We start from the raw sequence: 21,099 nt of genomic DNA, 5'->3' as shown, positions 1-21,099 counted from the left end.
GAGCGTCTGCCCCTGGTGGTCAGTGAACATCATAGCGGCTGGTCACTCTGCTGTTGGGTCGATTTGCATATTAGCTTTTTATTATATAGGATGTAACTTGAGAATATACCCTCCCATTTTGTGGGTTGTTGCTTCATGTCTGCAAAGCAGGTATTTGGGGGGTGGGGGGGAGAGGGAGCAGATCTCACTGGTGGCCTGTGAGAGCCTGTGGCAGGGCAAAGCCTCCAGGGGCTCCTCAGAGTGGGTGGGGGACCAGCTGTGGCAGCCTGGACAGTGGTTTGTGGGACAGAGTCTGTTTAGAAACTGGGTGACAGGATTTCAGCAGGTGTGTGGAGCCAGGGTCACCTGGTGTGGGTGTCACTAAGGGGCAGCCTGGCTGTGGGGCCAGCCCAGGTGCCTTCACGCCTGTTTCTGAGGTAACTGGTAACCAGATTCTGTTTTATAAACTGCAGGATATTGAAGCCAAAAAAGAAGCACAGAAGGAAAAAGAGATCGATGAGCAGGAAGCAAACGCCTCAGCATCGCATAGAAGCAGGACCCCGCTGGACAAGGACCTCATCAACACGGGGATCTACGAGGCCTCGGGGAAGCAATGTCTGCCTCTGGTGCAGCTCGTCCAGCAGCTGCTTCGGTGAATGTGCTAGGTGTTCTTCGACGGGTACTGGGTTTTCCTCGGAAGATGGTGAGCTGAGCACTGGGAGCCTAGACATGTGCTTGGCTGTGGAGGAGATATTCTGAAAATGACCCGGGCAAATTCTAGTGTAAAGAGCTGACTCTCAGCACAGGTGAGAGGACCGGCCGCAGCCTCGGAGTCACATGGGAAGCAGGGGCCCTTGTGTTGGGGGGTCTTCTCGGTGCCTCCGCTCCCCGTGAGGCACCCTGGCTCCCCGGGGCAGCGAGCCAGCTCGGCACAGGCTGCCGTCTGATCCTGTCTGTGGTGACTGTTTCGAGCACCTTCACTGTGTGGACGTCCACGCCTGCTTCACTTTGCGTCCTCTCTCCTCTGCAGGAACATTGCTGCCCAGACCGTAGCCAGACTGAAAGACGTGGCCCGTCGGATCTCGTCCTGCCTGGACGTGGAGCAGCACAGTGGGGACCGATCCGCCTCCTTGGATTTGTTGCTGCGTTTTCAGCGCTTACTGATCAGTAAACTGTATCCAGGAGAAAGTGTTGGTCCGCCCGTCGACGCTCCCAGTAAGTGGCTTCAGATGTAAGTGTCTGCGTGCTCAGGCGGTGCGACACGCCCCTGCTGCATGCACACATGTGTGGGGCTCGCACTCTAAGTGCAAGCATTCAGGGGACCCATGTTGCTCCACTTTCTTATTTTTTATGAATATTTCTATGTTAGACTCATCAGTATTTCTTTTCTCGTCGTCTTAACATTAAAATTTTGCAGACGTCAGGAATAGCATCCTTTAAGGTCAGGTTGGTCTGACAGACGACGTATCAGACGCACCACAGGTGGCAGTGATGGAGACCGACATGGTGTGGGAGCAGCACCTGCCCTCGTCCGTGTCTGTCCCCTGGGCAGACAGCAGGGCGCTGGGAGGGCTGCGTCACCGCTGGGGCCAGACTGGGCCAGTTAGAGCTCCAGTTTATTGGCTGCTAGGCCTGGGCCCGGTCTCCCTCGGGCTGTCGATGGCGCCCCCCGCGGATTGGGATAGTCCCTGTGGGGGCTGACACAGGATGGTCTGTGAGTGCTCGCTCCCCACGTGACAGAGCGCACCTGGCTCTCCTACGGCCGCCTTCTTCAGGGGGGAGGGCTTTGCTGCTCTTGCTCGTCCTCTCTTAGCTCGTACATTCCAGAATTACCTAGTTACTTCCTGCAAAGAGCACGGCACTCGTAGATGGTGGAGAATTTCCGATTGAAGAAGGCGGACTTAGAGTCAGAAGGAGGCGCCATCTCAGAGACGGGAAGTTACGAGGACCGAAAAGCTAGTAGCCATGGAGGGAGAAAGGTGGTGATGTTGTGAGGTCAAAGGGCGCCTAGCTTGGTTCAGTGGGAATAATTTACCAGCGTGAAGACCTGGCCTTAGAAACACTTGTGGGTGGAATGTGAGGCTTTCAGCTCTGAAGTCATGACCTTGGTGTCCACATACCAGAGTCCTAGCACTGGATAGGACCGCGTCTCCATCAGCGTTCAGGTGCTCTGTTCCCTGATGATGCGAGCAGAGCTGGACACGGGCCAGGAGCTCCTGCCTGAGGACGCTGCTGTCGGTGGCCATGTACACACCAGGTTCCCAAGTGAATGTGAACAAGGAAAAGTGCAGTTTTCTGAATCTCCCTTCCAGGTCCTGAGCTGATGGGCGTGGGCTCCCTGCTGAAGAAGTACACGGCCCTGCTGTGCACGCACATCGGGGACATCCTGCCCGTGGCCGCCAGCGTCGCCGCCACCAGCTGGCGGCACTTTGCCGAGGTGGCCTGCATCGTGGAAGGCGACTTCACCGGTACCTTTCTCGTTTCCCGCCTGCGGGCGTGTGTTTCTTTTCAGAGACATGAGCGCTGACGCGTACTACTTCCCAGACCTGCTCGCCTTGGCCCGGGCGTTTCCTAACGGGGCCGTCACCTTTGCTTCTGTGGCTGCTGGCAGCTCCGTGCCCAAGCAGCTGGTTTGGGAGTCAGTGGCTATGACCATGGTTAGTGACAGTCCTGCACCATCGCAGACATCTCAGTGCTGAGGTCCGGGGTGGCTGTCTGATTGCACTTCAGCAGCAGCAGCAGCAGCAAGACGCAGCGCCCCTTCCAGGATCTGAGTACATTCCAATACTGCGTCATATACTTTCAAGCTACTTCTGTGACATTAGGTCATTATTACTTTTTCTGCTAGTGAATTAGTTGTAAACACATTTTTTTCTGGATAAAAGATGCCAGTTAATACTTTGGTGTTGAGACAGTGGTTTTGGAACGTGTCCTTTTGACTCAAAGGGCTCTGCTCGATGCCTGTGCCTGCCTCTTTCAGAAGGAAAGATGACATGGTCCTGTGGAAATGTGCTGAGGACAGCACCCCTCATTCTGTGACGTATCAGAATGTAAACAGAGAGCTGGCTCATGCTCTGGTTCTGTAGGGCAAACGCTCCCATTTGAGCCGTACACTTCATTCTGTTTTCCTTCCCCCTGCAGGCGTGCTCCTTCCAGAGCTGGTGGTCTCCATCATCCTCCTGCTCAGCAAGAACGCGGGGCTCATGCAGGAGGCGGGCGCTGTGCCGCTGCTGGGCGGCCTGCTGGAGCACCTGGACCGCTTCAACCACCTGGCGCCCGGGAGGGAGCGGGACGACCAGGAGGAGCTGGCCTGGCCCGGCATCATGGGTACGGCCTCTCCCCGAGGGCTTTTCGGACGCGTTTTGTCCAGTCTGCCCTCGTCTTCCTCTCCACTGGGAGGAGTGCTTGTCCAGGAAGACAGGGCCTGCGTGTTGCCCGGGGCAACGTCGAGATGTGGGGGTTATGTTTTAAGGAAGGCGTTTCGTAGTCATGGTGCTTCCGCCTGGGAGGGGTGGTTTGGGAAGTTCTGGAAACCCTCTTTGGGTGTCTCCAGAAGGTACCATTGAAGCAATGAGATCGGGTGGCTTTGGAGGCGGCGTGGACATGGGACGGCTGACTAGCGGTCAGCGCGATGTGGCGGTCAGCCGCTGCATGCCCGTCCCCCTGTCTGCGTGCACATGGGGCGGGGGGGGGGGGAGCTCTGAGCCTTGAGCTGCCGTTTTGAATCTAGGTAACCACCTCTCTACGGTGGGACCTCCCAGACTCATCCAGTTAAGCTGTGGTTCAGCTTTCATTTCATCACACGGAGGCCACGTCTGTGCAATAAGAAAATCACAGAGTGAAGAGAGAAAACCCAGGCTGTAGTATCTGAAATCGCTGTGATATCAGTGAACATTGGGACTAGTTACACGGTGGTGGTGGTTTTTAATGGGAAAAAATGGCCAAAGCAAGTTTTACATTATAATTTAATAGTACTTTCCAATTAACAAATCGCCTTTAAAATTTAAAGAACTCTCATTGTATAGGAGCTTTGAGTGGCTTATAAAATATATTTCATCATATTCACCCTGTAGAGAATTTTTATTCTACGCTTGTGGCTACTTCTAATGTAACTGCATTGCGGTCTTGTGCACATGCTCCGTGGAGATTTCCTCTTGCCTGGTCTGTGGTCAGATTTGCTGGTCCTGCGCTCCCGCTGTGGTGCCCTAGTGTGCAGATCCGTGTCCTTGCTGGTCCCGTAGAGGGGACTGTGCAGCAGGCTGTGCTTGCCTCCCGTCCTGGTGCGGATCCGTGTCCTTGCTGGTCCCGTAGGGGGTCCGTGCAGCAGGCTGTGCCGCCTCCTGTCCTGGTGCGGATCCGTGTCCTTGCTGGTCCCATAGGGGGTCCCTGCAGCAGGCTGTGCCGCCTCCCGTCGTGGCTGCGGAAGTGTTTCCCCTTGTGTCTCTCACAGCGTCTGTTCTCGCCGTGGTTGCTGCTGGTTTCTGATGCGTTGCCCCCGGGTCTGTATTTAGAGTCGTTCCTTATAGGTCAGAACTGCAGAAACAACGAGGAGGTGACCCTGATCCGCAAAGCGGACTTGGAGAACCACAACAAGGACGGGGGCTTCTGGACGGTGATCGACGGGAGGGTGTACGACATCAAGGACTTCCAGGCCCAGGCCCTGAGCGGGAGCAGCATCCTCGGTGAGCGGCCTCGCTGCCCCGCCCTTGAGCCCTCCTGCGTGTCATCGTAAGCAGAGCCTCAGGCTTTCCTTTCCTGTGTTTATTTTTATCGAACTTCTTGCGGTTCCATTGGTTTATGACGTTGCATAGGTTTCAAGTGGACAGCTCCGTCACGTCCCCTGTATGTTGTGTGGTCACCGCCCAGAGTCTAGCCCTAGCCCCCATTTTAAACTCTCGGTGACTGTCCTGTCATGGAACTCGGGGGCCTTTGAAGGACTTCTCGTCATTTTGCATGATTTGTTCCACCACAATGCCCTGGCGCGTGCTCCAAGGCCTGACTGACCCCAGCAGCCCTGGGAGAGGCTGAGAGGTCGCCGACCTGCCGGTCCACCTCCTGTCGCTGACTCCGTTTCCGTGGAGGGTGGGCCCCCTGTGGAGTCGCCGCGTCTGTTCTGTTTCAGCTCAGTTTGCTGGGGAGGACCCCGTGGTGGCGCTGGAGGCCGCACTGCAGTTTGAGGACACGCGGGAGTCGATGCACGCCTTCTGCGTGGGCCAGTACCTGGAGGTGAGGCTGGGCCGAGGGCTGGCGGACACCCTGCCCCGAGCGTGGGCCTCTCGCCGGGGGCGGGGAGGGCAGTGCCCTGCACGGGAGACAGAAGCAAGTGCGTTCACTCATGACGAGGTTTGTCACGTGCTGCTCTGAAAACATGACTGTTAAAGTTGTCAATTTGTAAGAAACGTAGACAGTTCCACACATAAAAAGAGGAGTTGGGGGTGGCTTACTATCTTGAGCTTAATGCCGGGCCGTATGTTTTGGGAAGAACTGCCTGGTGGTGTCATTCCTCCAAATAGAAACGTGTCCTCCCACGTACTCGTGAGCCTTGGCGTGCGTGGCCTGGGTGGGTTTCTGTGGACGGACCGGAGGCTGTAGATGTGCGGAGGGCCCGGGCACAGGCTGGAGCGTCGTGAGGGAGTTAGCTTTCTTGTAGATTGTCTAATGTGACCACAGTGCAGGAGCGTTGTCACCTGAATCCTGCCTTCCAGCCGTGAACGCGTTTACTTCACCGAACCTCTGGGTGGCGGGCTCACAGCAGCACTTGTCACTCAGACTTGGTTTCTCTCTGGCTTGGACGGAGCCGTTAGGGATGTTTTCTGGCGCATGGCCCCCCATCACTCGGAAGCTGCTGTAGGTTCCCCGGGGCCTGTCCTAGCAGAGCAGCTCTCCCCCGGGAGCCTGAGCTGCGCGCTGCGGGTTGTTTGTGGTTTGTGTCTTCTGGCGGGAGCGCTGCTCGCGCAGGGTGTAGGCGCAGGGTCGAATGCCGTCTTCCTCCCACCACACGCCGTCTTCCTCCCGCCGCACACCGGTGCGAGGACAGAAGCTGGTGCGTGTCTTGCTGTGGCTGTGGACGGCCGCTTCCTCAGCCTGACGGGGTCCCTCTTCCCCAGCCCGACCAGGAAGTCGTCACCGTCCCGGACCTGGGAAGCCTGTCCTCCCCTCTGATGGACACGGAGAGGAACCTGGGCCTGCTGCTCGGGCTGCATGCCTCCTACCTTGCCCTGAGCACACCACTCTCGCCCGTGGAGGTCGAATGCGCCAGTAAGAAACACTCGCTCCCACTCGCCGGCCGCGGCTGTTTCAGGGCTTGTGTGTGCAGGAGCCGGTGGCGTTTGCAGAGCGCTCCTGAGCGCTGAGCCCTGCGTGCGGCGGGAGGACAGAGGGCCTCGGGGTTGACTGTCGGGCTGGGAGGATGTTTTGGGAGCACAGTCCTTGAGGAACATCTGCGGGGCCACTGTCTGGGCTTATGTGGAGTTGCCGTCTGCACGGATGAGCAGCCCCGGCCTCCCACGGGGTGCGGGCTCCCAGGACCTGTCCGTGCTGTGTGCTCCGTGGTCTCACTATGACTGCTGCCCACGCCTCCCTTCAGGGAGCCCTGCCAGGCGCGGTGGAGCGAAAGGGGTGGGTGGTCCGGCGTCTGTCAAGGGAGAGCTGGCTTCCTGACGAGCCCTGCTGCTCTCCCTGGGGTTGGGGAACGGCGCCTCAGGCTGCTGTCCGTGCGCTTGTTCCCTAGAGTGGCTGCAGTCGTCCATCTTCTCGGGAGGCCTGCAGACCAGCCAGACCCACTACAGCTACAACGAGGAGAAGGACGAGGACCACTGCAGCTCCCCCGGGGGCACCCCTGCCAGCAAGTCCCGCCTCTGCGCCCACTCGCGCGCCCTGGGCGACCACTCCCAGGCGTTCCTGCAAGCCCTGGCGGACAACAGCATCCAGGACCACAACGTGAAGGTAGGGCGCCCCCAGGGGGTGTCTGTGTCGCTCAGGACGCCCAGAGGCCAGCACCGCCTGCTCTTCCATCGGCTTCCCGGGCTTGGCTGACGGGTTCTTGGGGGGCCGCGTGGAGGGGAGGGGGAGTCGGCTTGACGTGCCCGCGAGGGTGTGGAAGCCTTGCTGGTGGCCATGCATGGGGCTGTGCCCAGGATTAGAGCCGCGGCGCGCTCGGTGCCGACAGTCACCTCCCTGCGGTCTGTGGCAGGACTTCCTGTGCCAGGTGGAGAGGTGCTGCAGGCAGTGCCACCTGACCACCCCCATCAGCTTTCCCCCCGAGCACCCTGTGGAGGAAGTGGGCCGCCTGCTGCTGTGCTGCCTCTTGAAGCACGAAGACTTAGGTAGGAGCTGCGTGTTCGCTCCCGAGGCCTCTGGCTCCCACACCGGCCGCAGCTGTTCCACGGCCGCTTGTCCCCGTCTCTCCAGGGCACGTGGCGCTGTCTCTGGTCCACGCCGGCGCGCTCGGGGTCGAGCAGGCGAAGCACAGGGCGCTGCCCAAGTCGGTGGTGGACGTCTGCCGGGTTGTCTACCAGGCCAAGTGCTCGCTCATTAAGGTGGGTCGTCCTGACGCCCCTTCGGGCTGTGCGGACGGAGGGTCGGTCGGTCGAGGGTCCGTGGTGAAGTCGTCCCTTCGTCCCTGACGGGTAGACGCACCAGGAGCAGGGCCGCTCCTACAAGGAGGTCTGCGCGCCCGTCATCGAGCGCCTGCGGTTCCTCTTCAACGAGCTGCGGCCGGCCGTGTGCAGCGGCCTCTCCGTCCTGTCCAAGCCGACGCTGCCGAGCTCCCTGCCCCGCTGGCGGCGCGTCGCCCAGAAGCTCATCCGCGACAGCAGGAGGACGAGGGGTGAGGGCCGGCGGGCCGGGCGGAAGGGGCTGCCTGGGGCCTGCGTCGGGGGGTGGGGGGGACGTTGACACTGTGGCCGCTGCGTGACCTTCGACCTCAGCCCCAGTGCCCGTCGTGTGCGCTCATGGCTCCTCTTCCAGTCCCGCTTCCTGGCCCATGAGCGACGGCCAGCGTTTGCCTTTGGAAAGCGTCTTTCTCTAAGTCAGAAGGAGCGCTGGCTCCACACAGGGAATGGCCTCAGCTTCAGCTGCAGCCGCACGAACAAGGTCGCTGCTGCTCCTGTGGCAGCACCGGCCGGGGTGTCTCCCATAGACCAGCCGCCCTCGAAGCCAGGTGTCACCATCTGGCCCTTCAAGGAGCTCCCCGTCTTTCCTGTGGCACTCCCCCATCCTCCCACCCCTGACCCCCAAGGCCCCCCTTCTTTCCTGTGGCGCTCCCCCATCCCCCCCACCCCCGGGGCTCCCCTTCTTTCCTGTGGTGCTCCCCCATCCCCCCCACCCCTGGGGCTCCCCTTCTTCCCTGTGGCACTCCCCCATCCCCCCACCCCTGTGGCTCCCCTTCTTTCCTGTGCCACTCCCCCATTCTTTTCCCAACCCAGGCAGCCAAGTGTTCTTACAGTGAGAGCGTTTGTGGTACTTTTGTTGTTTGAACGTTTGAGTTCACAATGAATATTAAACATGTGTGTCCTTTACCTTTATGTAAATTGAAGTATTTCTGAATTTGAAACTACATTTAAGTAAGTGGCTTTATGATGAATGATGCTGTCACCATAGTTCCTAAGAAGCCAGAATCTACTGATGATGAAGGGAAAATTGGAAACGAAGAGAGTGATTTGGAAGAAGCTTGCCTTTTGCCTCACAGTCCGGTCCATGTGGACAAAAGACCCCTGACGACCAGATCCCCCAAGGTGAGGCGGGGCCCGTGGTCCGGGGCTGGCTGCGTGGGAACCGCGTGGCAGAGGGCCCGTGGGTTCTGTCGCTCTGTCCTTGAGTGTCCGTCAAGGAGAGAGCGCACGGGCCTGTGAGTGTGTGGCAGCTGCCCCAGCGACGCCTGCCTGGTGGTGCCCTAGTTGGATCCATCCCTGGAGAAGTACTTCTTTTTCCCTTTTTTAAAAAAAAACCCTCATTCGAGGGCTTTCATTGGCGAGAGAGAGAGAGAGAGAGAGAGAGAGCTCGATGTGAGAGAGAAACATCAATCCATTGCCTCGCCACCTCGAACCCACAACCCAGGCTTGGGCCCTGACTAGGAATTGAACCTGGTCAATGGGATGATGCCCCGCCAACTGAGCCACACCGGCCAGGGCTTTCCTTTCCCTTTAGGAAAGCGGTTCTCAACCTTCCTGACGCCGCGACCCTTTAATGCAGCTCCTCATGTGGTGGGGACCCTCAACCATAACATTATTTTCGTTGCTACTTCATAACTGTAATGTTGCTACTGTTAGGAATCATCATGTGAATATCTGATATGCAGGATGTATTTTCATTGTTACAAATTGAATATAATTAAAGCATAGTGATGAATCACAAAAACAATATGTAATTATGTATGTGTTTTCCGATGGTCTTAGGCGACCCCTGTGAAAGGGTCGTTCATGACCCAAAGAGGTCACGACCCACAGGTTGAGAACCGCTGCTGCTGCTTTAGGAGCGCGTTGTGTCATTATTTATCCCCACTCACTCACTCACTCACTCACTCATCGAATGTCTCCTTTGCTTCCCTGTCCTGGTCCCATTCGTGTGGCTGGTCATTGACTTTGTGTGCCCAGTTCCCTCTTTCCAAAGTGCCTGAGTGGGATTTGGAATTCACTTACAAGCCTGGGTGTGGCCTGGCTCTTTCACCCTTAGGCCTGCTGGCCTCTGTGTCTGCCTTTGCTGGAGTCGCTCCCTTAGCAACAGCAGGGGCGACAGCAGCGGGGACTCAGGTGCCCGCCCGCGGTTCCTTTGCAGGACAAGTGGCAGCCGCTCCTGAGCACCGTCGCTGGCGTGCACAGGTACAAGTGGCTGAAGCAGAGCGCGCAGGGCCTCCCCCCGCAGTCGGCTCTGCTGGGCACCATCGCCGAGTTCGCCCTCCGGGAGGAGCCCGTGGATGTGGAGAAGATGAGGAAGTGCCTGCTCAAACAGGTAACGTCCTGCAGGGAGCGCCCTCCCGGCCGCGCCCGGGCCCCGCCCCACTCACTGCGGGCAACACTCACCGCGGCACGCTGTCTTGCAGCTGGAGAGAGCAGAGGTCCGCCTGGAGGGGATCGACACCATCTTAAAGCTGGCGGCCAAGAGCTTCCTGCTCCCGTCTGTGCAGTACGCCGTGTTCTGCGGGTGGCAGCGGCTCATCCCGGAGGGCGTCGACCTGGGGTACCGCCGCAGTCTTCCTAGTTGTGGGGGGATGGGCAGGTGGGCAGCACCTTGTTCTGTTCAGGTTGAATGTCTGGCAGGCGTCTAAGCAGGCGCTCGCTCTCTCTCTCTCTCTCTGGAAGGGAGCCTCTCACGGATTGCTTAAAGGACGTGGATTTAATCCCACCTTTTAATCGGATGCTGCTGGAAGTCACATTCGGCAAGCTGTACGCCTGGGCTGTTCAGAACATTCGGAACATTTTGATGGATGCAAATGCCAAGTTTAAAGAGCTTGGTGAGTTTAAGAGGACTTCCTGGTTCACAGGCGGCATTGAATCGCTGCAGAAGTGACTCAGTCACCACACGAGCAGGGCTTCCCGGTGTACCGGCTCCTCGTTACGGGCTGTGGAAACTTGCAAGTGCCGACGTTTGCTCTGGGACAGACTTGAATCACTTTACGTTAGAATGTGATCCAAGCTGCTGCACGCTTTCTCGGATGTGAAACAAAACTTTCAGAATTGGGCAGAAGACACAGTCTTGTAGCGTCTTCATAGACAGCTTCCCGTGCGTCACTGCCACCATCCACCCTGGAGTGTTGGCGGGTGCCGCGTGCCGTGTTCTAGCTGAAAGGGGATGCGTGGCCACAGGGTGCTGAGGAGGGTGCGGTACGCTCTGTAGCGGGTGGGGTGGCTGCGCGGAGCAGGGTGGCAGGGTTGCCACAGAAGCACGGGCTCCCGCTGTCCACTGGAAAGCAGAAATTTTTAAAAATCTTTATTGTTGAAAGTATTACATGTGTCCCCCTCCCCATTGCCCTCTCCCACCTGGAAAACAGGACTTTTTAACAATTGCGAATGCTTTCTGCGTCGGTGTGTTCTGTATCCACGCACGAACCACTGAGGCCGCGCCAATGCCTTTCAGGGATCCAGCCCGTCCCCCTGCAGACCGTCACCAACGAGAACCCGGCGGGACCCAGCCTGGGCACCACCCCCCACGCGCGCTTCCTGCTGGCCATGCTCAGCCTGCTGACCCTGCAGCACGGCGCGCACAACCTCACCCTGCTGCTCAACTCCGGCACGCTCGCCCTGGCGCAGACCGCGCTGCGGCTCATCGGTGGGTCCGCGCCCCCGGGCCTCCGTGGGGAAGGCCGGCACTGGCCTGGGTGCCTCTCGGCCCCCCTGTCGTTTAGCTTGCGGTGGTGTCTTGTCTGGCACCTTCAGTACCAGAGGTTCGCCCCTTCCCAGGGGCTGGGCACCCCTGTCAGACCCTTTGGCCACAGGGGCTCAGTTCCCTCCCGTCGGTCCGTGTGTCTGTCTGAGGCCAGGGCCGCACTGCGGCGCACACTGTGCTCAGGGTGAGGAGGGATCGGCTTCGGGATGGGTGTCCCTGTTGCACAGGCCTCGGGGGTTCTGGGTCCTGTGCTGCATCTGTGGACGTGGGGGGAGCATCGCTCCCTGAGCCTGGGCGCCTGCGTGCTTACATAGCACTTGCTCCCGTCTCCGAGCAGCACTGCACCACCTACTGATGGGGGACGCCAGCCTCCTGGGCGAGGGGAAGGGGTGCCCTGCCCTGTTTGGGGGCGAGTTAGAGAATTGGCATCAGTTCTTTAAGCGTCCGGTGGAATTCAGCATTAAGCCGTTTGGTCCTGGGCTTTTCTTTGTTGGGACACAACCTCTTTCCTGGGGATGTAGGTCTGCACACACTTCCTGTTTCTCCCTGAGGCCATTCACTGGTGGGGCTTCTAGGCCCTCGGCCATGGTGCCAGGTCTGCTCGGGTGCTGGCCCAGCGCTCCCGGCGCCTTCAGTCCCGTGTCTGCAGAAGCAGAGGCGTGGTCGCCACGGTCTCCTGTGGTTTTAGTTATTTGTGTCCCCCCTTTTTCCCAACGTTTCCCCTCCCTCCATAGCCAGCAAGGCCACAGGCGGCAGGGGCCGGCCGCCCCTCCTGGGCTGGGCTTGCTGCTTTCGAGTCCTGGGAAGCGTTGCTTCTCCCAACACTCAGCCCCTGGTCGTACGTGGCCGACTCCAGGGCCCAGGGCCATCTGTTCTTCGTGCCCTGACTCTCAGCAAGCAGTCAGGCTGTTGTAGAGAGTTCCACACGTAGTGGCAAAAATGAACACTACACACCATGGATTCTTTATTGTTTAAATATTACGTGTCTCCTTTTCCCCCCTGACCTCTCCCCGGCCGCTTCCACCCCAGCACGTGCCCTCACCCCACTGTCTCTCCACTGGCCGTGCTCAAGTGCGAGCACACGAGCCCTTTGGTTGATCTCCTGCCCTCCCCCTTGGGTTCTTTAGTGACCACCTTCATATTTGTTAACGACGGGAATGGGTGGAGGTGAGGAAATTGCAGGACCTGACTGGCTGCTATTCTGCCCTGCAGGCCCCAGCGGCGACCACATGGAGGAAGATGGGAACGTGTCTGCCCGTGGCGCCTCTGCCACCGTCCTGGAGGAGACGAGGAAGGAGACGGCGCCCACGCAGCTCCCGGTCTCGGGGCCCGAGCTGGCCGCCATGATGAAGATCGGAACGAGGGTCATGCGGGGCGTGGACTGGAAGTGGGGCGACCAGGTACTCAGGGTGCAAGGTGCAGCTGCCGCCCGGTTGGCTCTGCAGCCCTGACTGGCTCACTGGGTGCGAGGGGAGGAGAGCAGGTGGGTGCCCGGCAGGTGGCAGCTGTCGATGGCCAATGATGCACAGTCAGGACGAGTAGAGGAACCGTGTCCTGCGGAGGGACGCCTCTCACAGGGTGGGCTGCGAGGAGGTGCTGCTCAGGGGAGGCCTAGGCCCAGGCTCCTGGTGCAGTGCCGGCCGTCAGAGGAAACGCAGCTGCTGGTCTTGGGTTTCCCATCTTGTGATGCCTCGTGAGGGGCCGAGGACTAGGTTCCAGGACCGCTGGGCAGCCTGGCCTTGTGGTGGCTGCAGGCCCTGCTCACCTCTGAGGCCGGCCTGGCGTTCTGTCGGGGGTGCCGTGAGCGATGCATGTGGCCAGCCAGGTTGGAGCCGTCGTGGGCAGGAGTCTGTGCAGGGACGCGGCCGCCCTCCCAGCGGTGTCCATGGGACAGGCCGCACGCGCCTCCTCACTGGTCTCTATGTCGCCCCGCAGGACGGACCCCCTCCCGGCCTCGGCCGTGTGATTGGGGAGCTGGGTGAGGATGGGTGGATCCGGGTGCAGTGGGACACGGGCAGCACCAACTCCTACCGGATGGGGAAGGAGGGCAAGTACGACCTCAAGCTGGCGGAGCTGCCGGCCTCTGCGCAGCCCTCGGCCGAGGACTCAGACACAGAGGACGATTCAGGTGAGTGCGTGGCCCAGGGGGTCAGCTCAGGTGCCGGCACGTGTGCAGGGGGTCGGCCTCTGAGGGACTCTCGTGGGAGCCTGGATGTCTGCAAACAGCAGAGGTGGGGGGTGGGGTCAGCCGGGCTGTGCTCTGTGTGCTGGGCACAGGCCCTCGGTGCAGACCGTGCCGCCTTGGGCTCGGGCAGCATGGAGCCGAGGGCCCGCCCGGGCTCTGCAGTGTCAGGCGGGTGCCCCCCAGCTCCCCGGGGCGTCCCCGAGGCGGGAAGGTGGCCGTCCAGGCCTCTTGTCCCAGAGCCCCGGCCCTCGGGGAGCAGGCATTCGCTGCCTCGCTGCCTCGCAGCCGGCGTGGGGCGTATGGGAAGCTGCTTCCTAAGGGAGCGGGTCCTCGCCGTCGTCTCAGCGCTGAGCTGTCTGCTGAGGCGGTTTGACACATTTCACAGTTTTGGAAGCTGGTTTCCCTGCAGAGGGCGGCGGCGGCGGTTGGGTCACGGCCGCACGGGAGGCACACCTCTTCCTGCAGAGCCAGCGGCCCTTCCCGGAGCAGAGCCAGGACGTGGCGCGCCTGCCGCTCTGCAGGGCGATCCCTGTTCTGGGTGGTTTGTTTTCAGAAGCCGAGCCCGCCGACAGGAACATGCACCCCACGGCCATGATGCTGACCAGCACCGTGCGCCTGCTGCAGACCCTGTGTCTCTCCGCCGGGGTCCACGCCGAGGTCATGCAGGGCGAGGCCACCAGGACCCTGTGCGGGCTGCTGCGCGTGGTGGTGGAGAGTGGGACCACGGACACGACACGTACGCACGGGGGCTGAGGGCAGGGCTGGGCCACGGTGTCGGCAAGTGGTTGTGTGAGTGCGTGTGAGGGGGAGGGGGGTGCACATGAGTGTGTGCACCTGTTGTACACGTGCATGTGTGTGCGCAAGCGCATGTGTGTTGTGTCCACACGTGAGCGTGTGAGTTTGTTATGAGAGACTAAGTGGCGTGTGAGAGTGAGGCGGCATGTGCGAGTCACTGGGTATGTTTGCGTGTTTATGAATGTGTGTGCGTGTGTGGCTGTGGTAGAGATGTGAGCGTGGCTGTGAAGGTGGGTGTATGAGTGTGTGTCGCTTGAGCCTGGGGAACAAGGGAGAGGGGAGACCCAGACCCTGGAGAGGCAGAGCCGTCTCGTCAGAGCTCAGGTGGGTGAAGCCCTGAGGATGTCACCCCCTTCGGCTGCACAGACGCCTCATACCTGGCCTGGCCGTCCGTGTGCAGGTGAAATAGGAGTGACATCGTGGGGGCACATGTGTTTAGAAATCACAGTGGGTGCACGTCACTGCCCTTGCCGTGTGAGCTGTCAGCATCCCCAAGGCCAGGAGCAGCAGGCTCCGCTCCTCACCTGTGGGGGCACCGCCAGTCCTTCCAGGTCTCAGGCGTGAGGTGCTCCTTGAGACACCCGAGGGCCTCCTCCGCGTTTCTCTGAGCGCGTGCACTGGAAGAGGACGGGCGGGCAGGGTAGCAGCGAGTGCTGAGTGCTCAGAGCCAGCGAGCAGTCTGTCCCGTGTCCCCGCAGCCTCCCCCAACAGCGCCGTGTGCCGGGAGCAGCACCGCGGCTGGTGCTCACTGGGCTTCGTGCGCAGCATCGCGCTCACGCCCCACATGTGCGCCGCGCTCAGCTCCCCGCCCTGGATCGCCCTGCTCATGCGGGTCGTCGAGGGACACGCGCCCTTCACGGCCGCCTCGCTGCAGCGTCAGGTACGGTGCGGCGTCGGGGCCAGGGTGGCATCAGGGCACCAGCCCTCCTGGGCTCAACAGATGCAGAAAGGGGCGTGACCGGCCCAGCAGACGTGTTAAACCTGAGGCCTAACTGGGGTGCGCAGTGGTTCGCGCACAGGCAGCATCCCGGGTGCAACCAGAAGGGCCCAGAGTCGACCTGAAGCTGGCGCTGTGGGTCTCGGCCCCCGAGGGAGTTGCATGTTGGCTGCGTTCCTTCTCCCGCTCATCGGAGCTGGGGGTCGTCTTGAGGAGAGTGAAGCGAGAGGAGTTATTTTCTAACTGAATGAGTACCTGCCTCTGTAACGTTTGTTTCTAACCTTTGGCCACCGTAGCATTCATCGACGTGGGTGTCCTTGGCTGTTAAATAACGACTATTAGAATCTTCACATGGTTAATCCCGTGATAGGGACAGACAGTGAAGAGAAAATAAAATTCTCACCTGTGTGTCGGGCAGCGTTTTCTCTAACGCAGCCCTTTGATTGCCGCACAGATCCTGGCCCTGCACCTCCTGCAAGCGGTGCTGCCCTCGTGGGACAAGGCCGAGCGTGGCGAGGACATGGAGGGGCTGGTGGAGAAGCTCTTCGGGTTCCTGGGCAGCCTGCTCACCACCTGCTCCTCGGACGTCCCCTTCCTCAGAGGTGGGTGCCCCTGTCCTGGTCCACGGAGCCCTGTCCTGGGCCACGGAGCCCTGTCCTGGGCCACGGAGTCCTGTCCTGGGCCTGGCTGGTGCACGGGGCCACGGAGTCCTGTCCTATGCTTCTTTCAGAGTCCACCCTGCGGAGGCGGAGGGCCCGGCCGCAGGCCTCGCTGACAGCCACGCACAGCAGCACGCTGGCGGAGGAGGCGGTGGCCCTGCTGCGCACGCTGCACTCCCTGGGCCAGTGGAACGGCCTCATCAACAAGCACATCAACTCCCAGCTGCAGGCCGTGTCGCGCAGCTGCGGGCCCACGCCTGCCGGCGGGGTGGGTATCGCCTGACGTCTGCGCATGACCCCAGAATCCTCTTCCTTAGCCGTTCAGTTGCCTTTAAGGTGCTGTGTGTTTAGTTCAGTGACGTGTCTCACAGTAGCCGTGACTGGGGATAGAGATGGGAGACAGGAAAGGACAGGTGCACGAGCCCTGCTGAGGACGGCGGGCGCAGGCGCTCGCTCCCTGGCCCGTTGTCAGCGTGCTGTCTGTCTGTCTGCACCAGGCCCTGCTGGAGGACTGCCTCCCTGACGCGGACAGCCCTGAGGTGGGCGGCCTCATGGCTGTGCTGGCCGTCATCGGGGGCATCGACGGCCGCCTGCGCCTGGGGGGCCAGGTCGCGCACGAGGAGTTTGGGGAGGGCACCGTGACGCGCATCACCCCGAAGGGCAGGATCACCGTGCAGTTCTCGGACATGCGGGCGTGCCGCGTCTGCCCGCTGAGCCAGCTGAAACCGGTAGGTGCACCGCGGGTCCCGGCCGTGCAGAGGGGCTTCGTGCTGGCACGGGCTCTGGCGTCGGGGCTGCGGGCGGCAGTTCACGACGCCTTCCTGAGGCCATCACCACAGACAGCCTCTGCCGCCTCCTCGCCTGCTCTGCGTGGGGCGAGTGGGGCTCCCACAGGCCGGGCGGCCAGCAGCTCCCCTGTGGCAGCCTCGCGAGGTGGGGAGGCAGCTGGGCTTCGCGGTGCGGGGGGAGGATTCCTCACCAAGGCCTCTTCCTGTGGGAAGTGCTTTCTGATGGTGTGGGGGACGGGTGTGTGCAGCAGCCAAGCCGCCTCCCGTCTGTGACCAGGGACAGGGAGGTGTCCGTACTGCTGGGCCCGACGCTGCAGCCGCCTGGCGCTCCTATAAACACCGTGTTGTGTTACAGTAACTTGCAGGGCACAGGAAAGGCTACGTAGGGCATCACCACCCTGGTGGAATCTCTGTTGACAAAGAAAAAGTTAATTTAGGTCACATCCATTGTACATGTAAGAATCTTTCCTTTGTCAGCCTTTTTTTATGAGATTCTTTTTTGAAATACACTTTATTGATTTTAAAGAGGAAGGGAGAGAGAGAAAAAGATGAAAACATCAATGATGAAAGAGAATCATGGATCAGTTGCCTCTTGCACGCCCCCTACTGGGGATGGAGCCCATACCTGGGCATGTGCCCTTGACTGGAATCGAACCTGGGACCCTTCAGTCCGCTGGCTGATGTTCTATCCACTGAGCTAAACCGGCCAGGGCTTTAACATCTTTTAAAATTACTTTCAGTCAAAAGACTATGGGCCCATGAGGTCTTTCGGAATTAGCCCCCTGGTTGAGATAACTTCTAGGACAGCTCCCATCCCCGTCCCCTGGGCCGCCTGGTGAAAGTCCTGTTCTCTCCCCAGCTCCCCGCCGTGCCCTTCAGCATCACCAGCCTGCCCTTCACAGACCCCATGCTCGCGGTCTGGGCCCAGCTGGTGAACCTCGCTGGGAGCAGGTTGGAAAAGCACAAGATAAAGAAGTCGCCCAAGCAGGGGTTCGCAGGTTAGTGCGCTGTCGGTCTCGGGGCTCCTGCGGATGGACCCCTGTTGGGCGTGGCGCCGTGGGCGTGCTGCTGAGGGGGGATAGGTGCAGGAGGGACTCTGTGCCGGGCGTGGCTGCCTTGCTTCCGGGCCAGCGTCTCCTCTGAGTCTCCACGGCTCTGGCTGGAGGGCACGTGCTTGTCCACCACACACGTCCAGAACCACTGGCCTGTCCCCTGGCCCGCCACCGTGCATGAGCCCATCTGCAGGTGGTCGGGCTCGATGCCCGAGAGGCGCCTGGGTTCTCCCGTCCCCCGCAGCGCTGGGCCCCTGCGCCCGCTGACCCTTCCTCCCACAGGCCCGGTGGACCTGGGCCTGCTGCGGCGCCAGCAGCTGAAGCTGTATGTGCTGAAGGCGGGCCGCGCGCTGCTGCCCCACCAGGACCAGCTCCGGCAGACGCTGGCCCAGCCCGCTGTGCAGGAGGCTGCCGCGCAGGCAGGTAGGTGAGGGAGGCGGGGTGTCCAGAGGGGCCAGGGGTGGCCCTGAGGTGAGGAAGATGCGCCGCCCAGCCACCCGCCGAGCAGGAGCCACGTGGCCACTGCCTCCTGAGCGAAGACTGAGGGTCCGCGGGAGGGAGGGCGCAGGGTTCTCCCGCCGCCACTACAAGGGGCCGCTGACGACGGCACGGGGCACGTGAGAGACACCCTCAGGCCCCCAGAGGTGGAGCCGGCCCAGCCAGACCCACGGTGGTTACGCGCCCAGCACGGCTGCGGCTCTGGAGGGCGGGGCTCCCTGCCACCACCTGGTGGGCATATGAGGAGATGTGCACACGTCTGTGCTGCCCACGTCTCTGTGTCCACTGACCAGCAGCCATCCGGCCGCGTGCCAGGGAGAGGCACACAGGTGCACGTGTACAGATGCCACTGGCTGCTTTGGGGGAGGAGTGCTTCATCTCAAATGTCGTGCATTCACGCTGCTCACAGTGATGAAACCACACACGCGCACACTCTTGTTGCCGTGGAAACATGGACATGATCATGCAAACGAGCACGGTGTCCGATGGCGCTTCTGTTCAGCGGGTGACTCGCTCTAAACTTCTCAGGATTGCTCCAGGTTCTGGAGTGAGCTCTTCAGTAGGAAACCCATGTTTTGAACAAGGGTCAGGGGTCAGCAGGAAGGGCCGGGGCGGGAAGAACACAGGCATGTTCTGGGCGGTGTCTCAGCAGCGCGGGCGCTGAAAGGGGGCGGGGTGGGAGAGAGGATGGGTCCGGCGCAGCGACTGGGGCTAGGAAGGCCGAGCCCAGAGCAGGAGGCTCTCCGGCGGCTGTGGCTGGGCTCAGCCTGAAGGTGTGGGTTCGGCCTGTGGTGGGTGGGAATCCATCGGTTCACACACTCGGGCACGACCTCTAACGTCGGGCGTGTTCTGTTTCTATCCAGACGACGGCGCAGCCGCGTCCCCGGACCTGGGGGACATGTCTCCCGAAGGCCCACAGCCCCCGATGATCCTGCTGCAGCAGCTGCTGGCCGCGGCCACCCAGCCGTCGCCAGTGAAGGCGGTCTTCGCCCGGCAGGAGCTCGAGGTACCCGCTCCGGCAGCTCTCGCCCGGCCAGTGTGTGTCTTCCCACCGACAGGTTCCTTCCTCCCTTTTCCCTGGGGTCTGTGCCTTGGGCGACGCCGGGACGGGCTGACACCACCCTGCACCCTCTGTGGGCGAGCTCTCAGGACGCCTCAGCTCTAGTTGTGGCTGCCGTGGGACCGCACACGGCTGGCGAGAGCACAGGGTTGAGGGCCAGCCTTCCTGTGGACTCGTGCGGATTATTTGAAGCCACCAGATGCAGCCTGGGTTAGACGCCCCTGCTCACAGGGTCCTGTTCCAGGAAGTGCTGTTGGGAAGGAGCGCCTTGCCCACGCGTGGTGCCGGGCTCGCTTGGCCCACTGTCCACGCCTCTTCTGGGCGCTCGGCCACTGCCCGGCCGGGCCCTCGCCCGGTGCCCCAGCTGCTCGGGGCCGGCTGGGGCGGGGCCTCCAGAGAGAGGACCGGGGCCGGGTCTGCGTGGCCCAGCCTCTCGTGGAGACTGGATTTGTTAAACACGTTGCGCAATTCGTAAGAAAACCCGGGGAAAGCACCAGAGACAGAACAAAGGGCAGGTGCTCACTTTGTCAGGCAGAGGCCCCTGCGGCAGCGGGTCCCATGAGGAGGCAGCTGCCTCTGGCCCTGCTGGAAGGCTGGCCACTGTCCCCTGTGATTGGTGCTGGGAGGTAAGACACCGTGACCAGCCTGAAGGCCAACCACTGTGAGGTCTGAAAACCTAAATGACAAAAGTGGCCTCGGCGGGTGTGTGTCGCACTGCCTGCGTGCAGGGGGTGCTGGGAGGAAGGACGGGCAGGAAGCCCGGACAGTGGGCCGCCCTTAGGTCGGGAGGGGCCGTGTCCCAGGGAGAGGAGGCCTCCCTGGGTGGAGCTCAGCCCCATCCTGTGCTGCTGCCGTCCCCCTTGGCAGCTCTCACCTCAGCCCGGCTCCCCCACAGGCCGCCGCCTTGGCCGTGTGCCAGTATCTGGCCGTGGAGTGTGCCCACCCGTCCAGCCCAGCGTTCGAGGACGGCAGCTCCAGCGAGGCCAGCACGCCGGTGCCCGCGCAGCACCTGCGCCCCATCAGAGCCAGGAAGCAAAGGCAGTCGCCCGTGCCCACCCTCCCCATCGTGGTCCAGCTCATGGAGATGGGGTTCCCGAGGAGGAACATCGAGCTCGCGCTGAAGTCGCTCACGGGCGCCTCAGGGAACGCTGCCGGCCTGCCAGGTGCTGTGCCCGTGGCTCTCACGGCGCCCTGTGTGCAGGCTGACCTTGCGGGGCGGGGGCGAGGGCTCACTGGGTGTGTGCCTGCAGGTGTGGAGGCCCTGGTGGGGTGGCTGCTGGACCACGCCGACGCACCGGGCACCGACCTCTCGGACCCGGACACAGCGTCTGAGGACGGCTCCGACGAGGAGCTGCTGGAGGACTTGGACGACACAGCCTACGCTCTGGTCAGTGCCCCTACCGCCCCCCACCCCCCACCATGTCCTGGGCTCCGGGCTCCGCCGGGGGCTCTGTGGTCTGCCTGGCACACAGGGACGCCGAGGCTGGCAGAGCCTCCTGTGGCTCAGTGAGCACAGACCCTGTCCCCATACCCGGGCACGGTGGACGGTGCTCCGTGAGAGAACCTGTGCACGCGCCGCCTCCAGTTGTGACCTGAGCAGACGGTTTTGTGGATGGATGGGCGGTGCCTCGAGGTGTCTGTGTCTGGGCTCCGAGAGGCACCGCCTGTGGAGCTGGTGCTGCTGGTCTCTCGGATGCGGGGCTGGCTTGTCAGTGGCTCAGAGTCCCTTCTCCCGTCTTTCCAAGGGAGGCCTTCTGCTTGCTCCTCCCCCCAGATGAGTTGTAGGGAAACCGGTGACTATTTCACACTAGTTCTTCATGTTGT

The 21,099-nt window shown here is 61.5% G+C and overlaps 1 protein-coding gene across 5 annotated transcripts in view; it reads left to right on the top strand.

Annotated features, from left to right (window-relative positions):
• Nucleotides 1-21,099, top strand: part of HERC2 (HECT and RLD domain containing E3 ubiquitin protein ligase 2) — a 71,344-nt gene that overhangs the window by 19,354 nt on the left and 30,891 nt on the right. For 4 of the 5 annotated variants that reach the window (XM_036303620.1, XM_036303624.1, XM_036303623.1 and 1 more), the window contains exons 20-47: nucleotides 453-631; nucleotides 1,010-1,194; nucleotides 2,292-2,447; nucleotides 3,121-3,306; nucleotides 4,491-4,661; nucleotides 5,102-5,205; nucleotides 6,087-6,237; nucleotides 6,710-6,924; nucleotides 7,172-7,304; nucleotides 7,390-7,517; nucleotides 7,612-7,807; nucleotides 8,581-8,714; nucleotides 9,754-9,927; nucleotides 10,019-10,155; nucleotides 10,278-10,429; nucleotides 11,053-11,244; nucleotides 12,514-12,701; nucleotides 13,237-13,429; nucleotides 14,040-14,222; nucleotides 14,980-15,161; nucleotides 15,673-15,820; nucleotides 15,949-16,145; nucleotides 16,375-16,605; nucleotides 17,525-17,663; nucleotides 18,000-18,140; nucleotides 19,079-19,221; nucleotides 20,171-20,438; nucleotides 20,526-20,662. In XM_036303620.1, the coding sequence (XP_036159513.1) occupies nucleotides 453-631; nucleotides 1,010-1,194; nucleotides 2,292-2,447; nucleotides 3,121-3,306; nucleotides 4,491-4,661; nucleotides 5,102-5,205; nucleotides 6,087-6,237; nucleotides 6,710-6,924; nucleotides 7,172-7,304; nucleotides 7,390-7,517; nucleotides 7,612-7,807; nucleotides 8,581-8,714; nucleotides 9,754-9,927; nucleotides 10,019-10,155; nucleotides 10,278-10,429; nucleotides 11,053-11,244; nucleotides 12,514-12,701; nucleotides 13,237-13,429; nucleotides 14,040-14,222; nucleotides 14,980-15,161; nucleotides 15,673-15,820; nucleotides 15,949-16,145; nucleotides 16,375-16,605; nucleotides 17,525-17,663; nucleotides 18,000-18,140; nucleotides 19,079-19,221; nucleotides 20,171-20,438; nucleotides 20,526-20,662 (4,743 nt within the window). The remainder of the gene's footprint in view (nucleotides 1-452; nucleotides 632-1,009; nucleotides 1,195-2,291; nucleotides 2,448-3,120; nucleotides 3,307-4,490; nucleotides 4,662-5,101; nucleotides 5,206-6,086; nucleotides 6,238-6,709; nucleotides 6,925-7,171; nucleotides 7,305-7,389; nucleotides 7,518-7,611; nucleotides 7,808-8,580; nucleotides 8,715-9,753; nucleotides 9,928-10,018; nucleotides 10,156-10,277; nucleotides 10,430-11,052; nucleotides 11,245-12,513; nucleotides 12,702-13,236; nucleotides 13,430-14,039; nucleotides 14,223-14,979; nucleotides 15,162-15,672; nucleotides 15,821-15,948; nucleotides 16,146-16,374; nucleotides 16,606-17,524; nucleotides 17,664-17,999; nucleotides 18,141-19,078; nucleotides 19,222-20,170; nucleotides 20,439-20,525; nucleotides 20,663-21,099) is intronic. The other variant, XM_036303621.1, reaches the window with a different exon arrangement.

Source organism: Myotis myotis, unplaced genomic scaffold (genome assembly GCF_014108235.1).
Source record: "Myotis myotis isolate mMyoMyo1 unplaced genomic scaffold, mMyoMyo1.p scaffold_m19_p_38, whole genome shotgun sequence".
In the NCBI taxonomy this organism is placed as follows: Eukaryota; Metazoa; Chordata; class Mammalia; order Chiroptera; family Vespertilionidae; genus Myotis; species Myotis myotis.
This window is presented reverse-complemented; position numbering and strand designations above follow the sequence as displayed.